This window comes from Megalobrama amblycephala, linkage group LG18, assembly GCF_018812025.1.
Source record: "Megalobrama amblycephala isolate DHTTF-2021 linkage group LG18, ASM1881202v1, whole genome shotgun sequence".
In the NCBI taxonomy this organism is placed as follows: Eukaryota; Metazoa; Chordata; class Actinopteri; order Cypriniformes; family Xenocyprididae; genus Megalobrama; species Megalobrama amblycephala.
Window position 1 is genome coordinate 16,388,773 of NC_063061.1, and position 12,429 is coordinate 16,401,201.

Sequence of the window (12,429 nt, forward strand, 5' to 3'; positions counted from 1 at the left end):
AAAATGGCTGGTGTAGGGGGTCACGGTTGTTTTTAATGTGAGACCGTAAGCATTGCTCATAGATATGTTTGAATTTTTGGTTGCTGCTTGCACTTTTAACACATTTTGGAACTCTGTAATGTGAAAAAAAATCACAAGTCTCTCTGATCAGCTTTCATTAATAATCATAACCAGCTATCCCAAATACAATTCAGTTATTTTTGCTAAAGAGCAACACAATTATATAGTAAACTACAAATAAACTGCTTTGCTGTCATTTATCGCACCAGTTTCCTAAGAATGAGAATAGTGTTATGTAAACACACTCGTTGACCCATTCATGCTGGACACTTCAGTATTTACCCACGTGTGAGCAACCTCTCACACACTCTCGTATGCACACAAGCAAAGTTTAAAATCAGGGGTCAGTTATGCTATACTCTGCTTTTAAACAACATACATGACGTGCAGTAATATAATGGTTAACCTGCAATGTCTAGAGCTTGGTTACTCTGCCACGATTACGTGAGGATTGCTAAATTCCCCTATTGCACTGTCAACCTTGAGGTCATCTCACAAACTGGCAGGGGAATGCAAGAAACTGGCTCGATCTGTCACAGTGTGTTTCAAGCGAAGAGCTAACGCTGAGTTATTTGCTCTGGCAGCTGGTATTGCTATTCACTGGAGCGATTCGGAGATAAACGGGTCCTGACTTTCCATTCGCACTGCAGAACGAGGGCCACTGGATTATCACAGATGCCTGTTGCTTCAGTTTACAACATTCTGTGCAAAATGTTAGTGGAGTTCATCAAATTAACAGTGAATAACTTTAACTCACTCAATCAATATTCAACTGGTAACATCTATGTCAGCCTTAGTCAGCAAAAACTGTGAGGATTTGGGATTCTAAATCTATGCAACCATAAAGTGTTCACTTTGACACAAAATATTTGTTGTATCATAAATTCATACACATCAATACTGGCCACTGTACCTTATGGAACCACATTCAGGGTTTTCAAAGTAGGGTCTGGGGACCCCCAAGGAAAACTTGAGAAAGCTGAGAATAAAGTTACTTTTAGTGTAAATGTTCAATGTTATTTGTAATTTATTTAAAAGTTATTTCCTTGCCACTGTTACCTGTGGCTTGCTCACTGGTTACCTGCTGTTTTGGAACAATATTTATTATTAAAAGTGGAAAACAAATACATTTAAATTGAATTAAAAATGTTTCTCTTATATGCAACCCCAATTCCGGAAAAGTTAAGACTTTTTTAAAATTGAATAAAATGAAAACTAAAAGACTTTCAAATCACATGAGCCAATATTTTATTCACAATAGAACACAGATAACATAACAAATGTTTAAACTGAGAAATTTTACAATTTTATGCACAAAATGAGCTCATTTCAAATTTGATGCCTGCTACAGGTCTCAAAATAGTTGGAACGGGGGCATGTTTACCATGGTGTAGCATCTCCTCTTCTTTTCAAAACAGTTTGAAGACGTCTGGGCATCGAGTTTATGAGTTTCTGGAGTTTTGGTGTTGGAATTTGGTCCCATTTTTGCCTGATATAGGTTTCCAGCTGCTGAAGAGTTTGTGGTTGTCTTTGATGTATTTTTCATTTAATGTTGCTCTAAAACCTTTATATACCTTTCGACATTCATAGTGCCTTCTAAAACATGCAAGCTGCCCATACTGTATGCACTTATGCACCCCCATACCATCAGAGATGCTGGCTTTTGAACTGAACGCTGATAACATGCTGGAAGGTCTCCCTCTTCTTCAGCCCGAAGGACACGGCGTCCGTGATTTCCAACAAGAATGTCAAATTTGGACAAATTCTGACCATAGAACACTTCTCCACTTTGAAACAGTCCATTTTAAATGAGCCTTGGCCCACAGGACACAACTGCGCTTCTGGACCATGTTCACATATGGCTTCCTTTTTGCATGATAGAGCTTTAGTTGGCATCTGCAGATGGCACGGCGGATTGTGTTTACCGACAGTGGTTTTCTGGCCCATTTAGTAATGTCATTGACACAATCATGCCGATGAGTGATGCAGTGTCGTCTGAGGGCCCGAAGACCACGGGAATCCAATAAAGGTCTTCGGCCTTGTCCCTTACACACAGAGATTTCTCCAGTTTCTCTGAATCTTTTGATGATGTTATGCACTGTAGATGATGAGATTTACAAAGCCTTTGCAATTTGACACTGAGGAACATTGTTTTTAAAGTATTCCACAATCTTTTTACACACTCTTTTACAGCTCTGCCCATCTTTACTTCTGAGAGACTCTGCCTCTTTAAGACATCCTTTTTATAGCTAATCAGTTACAGACCTGATAACTTAATTGCTAGATGTTCTCCCAGCTGAATCTTTTAAAAATTTCTTGCTTTTTCAGCCATTTTTTGCTGAATTTTTTTTCTTTTTTGCCAAATTGTAAAATTTCTCAGTTTAAACATTTATTATGTTATCTGTGTTCTATTCTGAATACAATATTGGCTCATGTGATTTGAAAGTCTTTTAGTTTTCATTTTATTCAAATAAAAAAAATCCCAACTTTTCTTCGGGTTGTAGTAATATCGTACAATGTTTGACTTGTACAAAGTTTTAAAATATATATTTATATTTTTTTATAAAATATAATACATTTATATAATTGTATTTGTTTAATAATTATTATATACATTACCATTTTTTATTTATTTGAACAAAAATACAGTAAAAAAGGAATATTGTGAAATGTTATTACAATTCAAAACAACTGTTTTTAATATATTTTAAGTGTAATGTAATCTATTCCTGAATTTTTAGCAGCCATTTTACTCTAGTCTGTCACATGATCATTCATAAAATCAAATTACATAATTTTGCAGAGATTATGTTATCTTATCACACTCATATAAAATATATATATGCCTTGAAGGAGCTTCATCACAAGGGGGTCCTTAAAATGTTAAAGCATTAAAAAGTTTGAAAACCCTGATCACACACAATGATGACATCCCAATAAAACTGATATCATTGAAATAATTTTTTCAGAACGGACATTCTTTCAACTGAGTTTCTTTCAAGAGGTTTATGGCCTTGCATTAGACTGAACATGTATAGCCTATACTGTAGGTGTGTGTGTGTGTGTGTGTGTTTGTGTGGTAAATTTTGAACTTTGAGAGTCAGAGGACATACAGGACCCTGTCTATGGCTAAATATCTTTGGTTACTCTTCTACTTTTCTTATCTGTTCTGTCTCACTCATAATTGCTCAAGTAGACAGAACTTTCTGCCTACGTTTAGCTAAGCACAGAGTTATTATGCCTTAAAATCATTAATTTACCCATAATCCCCTCCCCCTTTCACATTCATAATTAGACATGAACTCCCGCACACTAATCTACCCCGAGTTGTTCTCTGATCCTCACAGTAACACCCCACTGGCTCGGACACTGGGACAGCTTTAAGGACACAGCAGGTACAAGGCAAGGGATTCCAGAAGGAGCACAACAACTTCAGTCTAGCTGAGGCATCTCTTCCTGCACCTCATGGAAAAGTCTGTTCGTGCCACAAGCGGTTTAAACGTGGACCTTCTAATCCAGAGCAAACTTGTGGTGCATTTCCACCCGAAATCCTGAGGAATTTAAGAGCTGATTATACAACAACACATAACAGTTTCTCTATTTATTTCTCCTATTCAGAATCACTTTCTAGTTCCATTTGTTTTCTAGGGAGAAAGTTCAGGACATTCTTCAAGTCAAAACAGGTCCGTGTGCACTTGTTTTTTTATGCTCATGTGTTTAGTGTATTTTTTTTTTATTGCTTTTTTATTGCTGAAAAATTTGATGTAGAAACAATTTTCACTCAAATTGCTTGTAACAATTAATTACAGCAAAACAAAAAGTAACATTGAATTAAACATGAAATTTTAAGGTAGAAAGTCTGAAATAGTATTTTTTTTTTTTTTTTGTAAAACTAAGTAAACAACTTTGAAAACAATTTTTTTACAGTGTATATGCCAATATTATTAGCATAAAATGTTGGCATCTCTATAATATCTACACTTGTGCTTTTAATTATTTGGATAAACATATTTGCTAAATTAATGTATTTAAATGTTATGTTGCAATGTAATTCTATTATGGTAAATGCAGTGCAAGACCTATTTCATAGCTGAATTTTCTATAAGGGCTTTTGACCAACATACCTTATCTTTACACTATATTCCCACAGATATATTTTACAACCCACCTGACAGAACATTGGGTAATAAACTGTATTCCTCACGTGAGTTGCGACATTCCCTGTTGTTGTGGACATCTGAGCCATGGCCTTTTCTGACCTGCTGGAGCAGGTGGGCAGCACTGGACGCTTCCAGATCCTGCATGTCACCCTGTTGAGTATGCCCATCCTGATGATGGCCAGCCATAACCTGCTGCAAAATTTTGCGGCCGCTGTGCCGCCGCACCACTGTGCCCCCCACGCCAACCTCTCAATGTCCTCCATGGGGGATGTGCTGCGGGCAACGGTGCCCCTGGGCCAGAACGGCAAACCGGAACGCTGCAGACGCTACGCACATCCTCAGTGGCAGCTCCTAAACAGCAATAGTTCAGAGAGCCTATGGGAAGAGGGTGTGGAAGAGATAGAGATGCAGAGGTGTGAGGATGGATGGTACTACAACATTACAGAAATGAGCTCGACTATTATTACTGAGGTAAATGGTAAATGTCTTTCCAGTGTTATTATTATTAGCAAACACTTTGCTTTCATGGTGACATAAATGTTAATTTAAATATGTAATTATTCATTTAATAATACATTTTTTTAAATCAAAAGTTGTGTGCGTTAATATTACTTTAAGGGTTTGTTCACCCAAAAATGAAAATTCTGTCATTTATTACTTACCCTCATGCCATTCCACACCCGTAAGACCTTCGTTAATCTTCGGAACACAAATTAAGATATTTAGTTGAAATCCGATGGCTCAGTGAGACCTCCATAGGGAGCAATGACACTTCCTCTCTCAAGATCCATAAAGGTACTAAAAACGTATTTAAATCGGTTCATGTGAGTACAGTGGTTCAATATTAATATTATAAAGCGACGAGAATATTTTTGGAGCGCCAAAAATAAAAAATAACGATTATTTAGTGATGGCCGATTTCAAAACACTGCTTCAGGAAGCATCGGATCATAAATGAATCAGTGTATCGAATCAGCTGTTCGGAGCGCCAAAGTCACGTGATTTCAGCCGTTGGCAGTTTGACACGCGATCTGAATCATGATTCGATACACTGATTCATTTATGCTCCGAATCTTCCTGAAGCAGTGTTTTGAAATCGGCCATCACTAAATAAGTCGTTATTTGTGTTGCGAAGATTAACAAAGGTCTTACGGGTGTGGAACGACATGAGGGAGAGTAATAAATGACAGAATTTTCATTTTTGGGTGAACTAACCCTTTAATGTACTGTAAGCTAAGAAGAACAAACAATGAACAATATTATTTTTATAGTTACTTCTTGTTAGCTAATGCATTAACAAATGATTATTGTAAAGTTTTACCAGAAAAGTACAATAATTCAATAAAAATCATATATTTGTAAGTGCACCTTGTGTGTTCAAATACTTTTTTGGGTCACTGTATGACCTCTGCCTGTTCACCACGCTATAAGCAAAGACAGTAAAGTAGTACGTTTTTCCCTTGTGCTTTTAATTAAAATGTTGATTCTTTTAGTGGGACTTGGTTTGTGACCACCGTGCCCTAAAACAAATGAGTCAAACTACCTATATGGGAGGCGTCCTTGTGGGAGCAGTGCTTTTTGGGGGGCTTTCTGACAGGTTGTTACAGTTAAATACAACAGCAACAACAATATAATAATAAACTCCTGAAAAGCAGGTAGCACACTAAATAAATTCCCCTTTACTGGTGCAGGTTTGGCCGGCGTATTTTACTGCTGATTTCTAACTTGATGATGGCGGTTGGAGGAACATGTGCTGCCTTCTCCACCTCTTTCACTATGTTTTGCCTTTTCCGTGTCTGCTGTGGCATGGCCCTGTCTGGTGTGGTGCTCAACTCCTTCTCTCTAAGTGAGTACAGTGAATAACAGCTGTAGATTCGAGGCTGGCATCTATTCAGTGCATTTGATTTACATTGTATTTGGCGACATCTAGAGGAGAAAAGCATGAAGTGTCATTGTGGCTTTTCCTAAGTTGTTGAATGGATCCCTACGCGTGTGCGGACGGTGGTGGGCACAGGAACGGGCTACTGCTACACAACAGGCCAGCTGATCCTGGCAGCCGTCGCTTACTGCATCAGAGACTGGCGCTGGCTCACACTGGCTGTCTCTCTGCCTTTCTATGTGTCCTTCCTCTATTCATGGTGAGTCTTCTGCTCATGGCAGTTTCTACTAAACAAACTATATTTCTGTGTAAACCGTTATAAATTTCATAGGATCCTTTGAATAGAAAGTTCAAAAGAACAGCATTTATTTGAAATTAAAATCTTTTGTAACATTACTGTCACTTTAGATCAATTGAATGCCCTCTTTCTGAATAAAAGTTTCACCAGTGGTTGCAGCAGAAATGAAAAGAGTAGCAGGCTATAAATACACAGGGAAACACTGGGGCTAAATGGGATAATTAACCAGACACCGGTGAAACAGAAGGGCAAATCAAAATTTCAGAGTTAACAGTGACTACACACAGACATTTTCAACCGAGCGCCGAATCCAGGAGACTCTCTGGAAATGGACGCTAAGAAGAAGCTCACCATACAACCCGAATTCCAGAAATGTTGGGACGTTTTTTAAATTTGAATAAAATAAAAACTAAAAGACTTTCAGATCACATGAGCCAATAATTTATTCACAATACAACATAGATAACATAACAAATGTTTAAACTGAGAAATTTTATACTTTTATCCACTAAATGAGCTCATTTCAAATTTAATGCCTGCTACAGGTCTCAAAAAAGTTGGCATGGGGCAACAAATGGCTGAAAAATAAATTTTGAAAAGATTCAGCGGGGAGAACATCTAGAAATTAAGTTATTAGGTCTGTAACATGATTAGCTATAAAAAGGATGTCTTAGAGAGGCAGAGTCTCTCAGAAGTAAAGATGGGCAGAGCTGTGAAAGAGTGCGTAAAAAGATTGTGGAATACTTTAAAAACAATGTTCCTCAGTGTCAAATTGCAAAGGCTTTGTAAATCTCATCATCTACAGTGCATAACATTGTCAAAAGATTCAGAGACAGTGGATAAATCTCTGTGCGTAAGGGACAAGGCTGAAGATCTTTATTGGATGACCGTGGTCTTCGGGCCCTCGGGCGACACTGCATCACTGTATCATTGTATCAATGACTTCCAGAAACCACTGTCGGTAAACACAATCCGCCGTGCCATCTGCAGATGCCAATTAAAGCTCTATCATGGAAAAAGGAAGCCATATGTGAACATGGTCCAGAAGCGCAGTTGTGTCCTGTGGGCCAAGGCTCATTTAAAATGGACTGTTTCAAAGTAGAAAAGTGTTCTATGGTCAGACGAGTCCAAATTTGTCATTCTTGTTGGAAATCACGGACGCCGTGTCCTCCGGGCTAAAGAGAAGGGAGACCTTCCAGCGTGTTATCAGTGTTCAGTTCAAAAGCCAGCATCTCTGATGGTATGGGGGTGCATAAGTGCATACGGTATGGGCAGCTTGCATGTTTTAGAAGGAAGTTTTAGAGCAACTAATGCTCCCCTCAAGATGATGTCTATTTCAGGGAAGGCCTTGTGTATTTCAGCAGGACAATGCAAAACCACATACTGCAGCTATTACAACAGTATGGCTTTGTCATAGAAGAGTCTGGGTGCTGAATTGGACTGCCTGCAGTCCAGATCTTTCACTTATAAAAGAACATTTGGCTCATCATTAAATGAAAAATAGGTCAAAGACGACCACAAACTCTTCAGCAGATGGAAACCTATATCAGGCAAGAATGGGACCAAATTCCAACAACAAAACTCCAGAAGCTCATAACCTTGATGTCCAGACGCTTTAAAACTGTTTTGAAAAGAAGAGGAGATGCTACACCATGGTAAACATGCCCCCGTTCCAACTATTTTGAGAACTGTAGCAGGCATCAAATTTGTAATGAGCTCATTTTGTGCATAAAATTGTAAAATATCTCAGTTTAAACATTTGTTATCTATGTTCTATTGTGAAAAAAATATTGGCTCATGTGATTTGAAAGTTTTTTAGTTTTTACCGGAATTTGGGTAGTACTTCTTTCGTTTAATGGCAATTTACATTCTTAGTGCATATTATATATATATATGGTATTGTAGCTAAAGAAAAATAATTGCAGCTAGTAGGTAACTGAGCTAGTTACGATAAATGACAATTTCAACATATTACGCCTATGAAAAACTGCCTATTAAAAATTCCTTGTAAAAAGGCAACCACTTGAAAGTCAGTGTATATTTTGCTCATATGTAGCAGTAGTCATGTTTGAGTTTTTGTCTTCTGCAGGTGGTTCTTAGAGTCTGCTCGTTGGCTGGTCCTGACCAAGAAATCAGAACAGGCAGTAAAAAACCTCAAAACGGTGGCCCGTATAAATGGACGCCGTGCAGAAGGCGATAAAATCAACCTTGAGGTATGACTTTATGAGAGTTGTTTCAATTTCAGCATCCTTCAGGTCCTTGGAATGCTTATTCTGTTGTGGTTGTGCATGCAGATGTTGCAAGAGTCCATGAAAAAGGAGATGGCCTGTTCAAAGGGGTCTTACAGTGCTCTAGACCTCCTGCGCACATCCACTATGAGAACCATCACCGTGTGCCTTAGCGCAGTCTGGTCAGTCACTCAATCCTACCATTTTATTCATTACCAACTAGCATTTGAATTATACTACACTTGTGACCTTTGAACTGTAACATCTCAGGTTCTCAACGAGCTTCGCCTACTACGGCCTCTCCATGGATCTGCAAAAATTTGGGGTCAGCATTTATCTTATTCAGGTCATCTTTGGAGCAGTGGATATACCAGCCAAAATTGTTGTTACGATATCCATGAGCATGTTAGGACGAAGACCATCTCAGTGCGGAGCTCTTGTACTGGCTGGCGTAATGATACTCATTAATCTTCTGGTGCCTTATGGTGAGAATTTGAGCATGGTTGGCAGTAGAGCAAAGTAATAATAAAACTGCAGTCTCATTGTCACGTGGGGTCATTAGTTTTCAATAGCTGTTATCCCAGTGAGATCTGGATGTTTTTCTGTTCTTCAATACCACAGAAATTGAGACATGGCGTTTCAAGTTTGACATTCACATGGCTAATCATGGAACTATGTGTTCGTGACTCTTGTTTTTGTGCATGTGCAGACCTGCAAGTGTTACGCACCAGTCTGGCAGTGATTGGGAAGGGTTGCTTGGCTGCATCATTCAGCTGCTGTTATCTGTACTCTGGAGAGCTGTATCCTACGGTCATCCGGTAATTAAAATCCCAAAACAACAAAAAAATTCCCTGCAATTCACAGTTTAATTGCACTTGGTGCAATTTGGGGTTGTTATAGTCTTTTTATTTACAGGAATCAAATAATGAAAGGATTTAAAATGATTTTTAGGGAATAAAGAAAAAAGACAGAAGAACTGTAAAAGAATCATTTTTTGTAATAATTTTGAGCCATTTGCAAATATGCACACATTCACGTCATGAAGGCTAAATGGTTTAGCCTTTATTTTCAATTACACAAAAAGTCAAATATTAAATGTTTAGCTTCTTGCATCTTCACAGTCTTTTATCATTAAAAACTGAAGTGCTGCACTGGAATTCATATTCAGTGTTTGTGAATAACTTTTAGTTAAATCCCGCCTTCTTTGATTTGATCGGTCAGATCAATCATTTTAACATTGACGAGCACTGTTGAGGCCTGTTCACACCAAGAACGATGACTATAAAGATAACGAACTATAATGGTCTGTTTATTCTGTGGTTTTAAAGTGTGTACAACGTGTTTTTGCTGTTCTTGTTGCATTTTCACCATTATAACCAGCAGATGTTCTCAGCATGCTATATTTCGAGTGAATAGCTAGTGTAATCGATATAATCTAACAAAGAATTTAACTGACAAAATCAATATAGTGGACTAAAAACAATGCCTAGACTTTTTCACTGCAACTTCAAAGGAAGCAAGACAGTGTTGTCGAAACTATTGCTGGATACCTGAGGTAATTTTATGTTACACTTTTTGCTAGCCTGGCATAATTGTTAATACTTCTCACCATTTATTCTGTGGGTATGACCGATTGTTTTCTATATATCGATTTTCCTTAAAGTATCCTTGAAAAGGGGGGTTGACTTGTCAAACAGTTTTCTGGACCTTGGCGATTAACTTCTCCACAATGTCGTCTGCCATTTTAAATGCTCAAGCCCTTAAATTAGAATGGATTCTGATTGGCTGTCAGTGTTTTATCGTTAAACAGCTGGGAAAAAAAATCATTCTGAAAGTGATCCCAACGATATAGTTTCTCTATATCGTTATCGCTGTGGTGTGGACAGTGCTATTCTTTTATATTTAGAATGATTTTTAGATCTATATCTTAATAGTTATTATTGTTGGTGTGAACGGGCCTTTAGACCATTGACTGCAGCAGACCTTTTAAAACTTTTGTCAATCTAACAACAGAACAATCTAACAACGGTATCAATTTGTCAATTTCTAATTTTTAGTGGGGGTTAACTTGTTTCCCTCCATGTCTTTGGTGGTTACGGCCCTGTTTGTCCATCATTTTGTTTCTTTTTGACAAGCAATAACAAGAATCTCAGAATCCCATTTCCAGTTCAACTGATGTCAACTTATGCAATTTTCTGCTGTGTCCTCTCAGTCAGAACGGAATGGGATGGGTGTCTATGATGGCTCGGTTTGGAGCAATGGTGGCACCCATGGTGCTTCTTCTGGGAGAGGATTCCCCATGGCTACCTGGTTTTATCTACGGAGGGGCTCCAATTGTCAGTGGAATCTTCGCATTCTTTCTCCCAGAAACCCTTGGACAATCTTTGCCTGATACTATCCAGGATGTGGATGACAGGTGAGCCATTGGTGGCTTGATACACAATACATTTTTGTGCGAGTTAAATCTAATCCAATATGATGCAATTGATATTGCAAGAGAACATTGTGCCAAAAGTTAAAGTGTAAGTGACATGAGCGAAGTGTTATGTGTAAATGGTTAACTATAACATGTTTTCCGACACGTTCACTTATTACAGAGGTTTAGGATGGAAAAATTCCAAAAGAGTACCTGAAAAAGAGGATTTGGCCAATAAGGATCCCAGTTGTATCCTCCTGAAAGAGTCTGTATGAGACGGTCACTTCACTGGAGTATCTGACTGCAGTATGTTGGGAACACACAAATAGAGATGATCATTGCCATACAGAAGAGAACTTAAGTGTTCATGTGATGGAAACAACCAATGGCTGTAATTGGGGGTTTCTTTGAATCTGAATGATAAATAGTTGGCTCATCATTGGTATCTTCTTGTTTTTCTGACTGTAATAAGTTAAAATTATTATTTACTTGTACAAAGTGAGAGATAGAGCTTCAAATGGAGCTTTGTGCTGTTTAGAAATCTTTACTGTTATATATATATATATATATACGTATGCGTGTGGGTGAGTGTGAAATTTTTGTTTTATTACATGAATGATAAAAACAAATAAAGAACACAAATTGTTGATAAGTGGGGTTTGTACTTGATTTGTTAATATTTATTCAAACTTTCATAAGTAATCTTCTGTGAAATGCAACCAAATTAGTAATAAATATTCATTATTTTGTTAAACAATTTCACGTCATACTGTCATTTAGCCTAATAGCTCTTAGTACAGTGGCTCATTACTTCACATCACAGGCAGATTAAATTAATTTATTTTGTATTTAATTAAATTATTTTGTATTTGAGTAGGCCTAAATAAATGAGTGACAATTTTATATATGGAAACCGAAGCTTTAGTTTGACGTGCTGTAATTTTCTAACAGTGGTTTTGTATGCTGATTTTAATAGTCAAAAAATAATTTTGTTTATTTTTATGATTCGAATTTATGCATTTCAATGGCAACACTATCAACGCCGAAATGTATCTGCAGCAGTCAGATACAGGTCAGTGCTCTTTAAGTTGTTTATGTTCATTATTATTGTAATGTTATGTGCTTTGAGACATGAGGTTGTTTATTGCAGTCTCTCGTAACGCTTTTTCTCCCTGCTCTTTGCGTTCATGTGTTTTGGAGGAGGCGTAGCTTTGGAGACGCTTTGAAGGGAGGGTGGGATTCTTATGCTTTCAAAGCTAGCTCACTATTGCTAGCCCCCCTACCTTTAAGCTTGGTGATGAAAGTTATTGTATGCGAGAATAAAATAATATATTTGAATGTATTTTAAGTATTTTAAATACAAAATACTTTCTCTCAAAGTATTTAAT

The 12,429-nt window shown here is 37.6% G+C and overlaps 1 protein-coding gene across 1 annotated transcript; it reads left to right on the forward strand.

The window, feature by feature from the left end:
* The first annotated feature begins 3,114 nt into the window (after window positions 1-3,114).
* slc22a6l (solute carrier family 22 member 6, like) lies at window positions 3,115-11,693 on the forward strand. The gene is made up of 11 exons (XM_048167274.1): window positions 3,115-3,743; window positions 4,211-4,691; window positions 5,714-5,817; window positions 5,912-6,066; window positions 6,190-6,358; window positions 8,487-8,610; window positions 8,692-8,807; window positions 8,896-9,110; window positions 9,335-9,443; window positions 10,838-11,041; window positions 11,223-11,693. Exons 2-11 carry the CDS (start codon window positions 4,305-4,307, stop codon window positions 11,314-11,316), a joined length of 1,677 nt encoding a protein of 558 aa, XP_048023231.1. The 5' UTR covers window positions 3,115-3,743; window positions 4,211-4,304; the 3' UTR covers window positions 11,317-11,693.
* The last annotated feature ends 736 nt before the right edge of the window (window positions 11,694-12,429 follow it).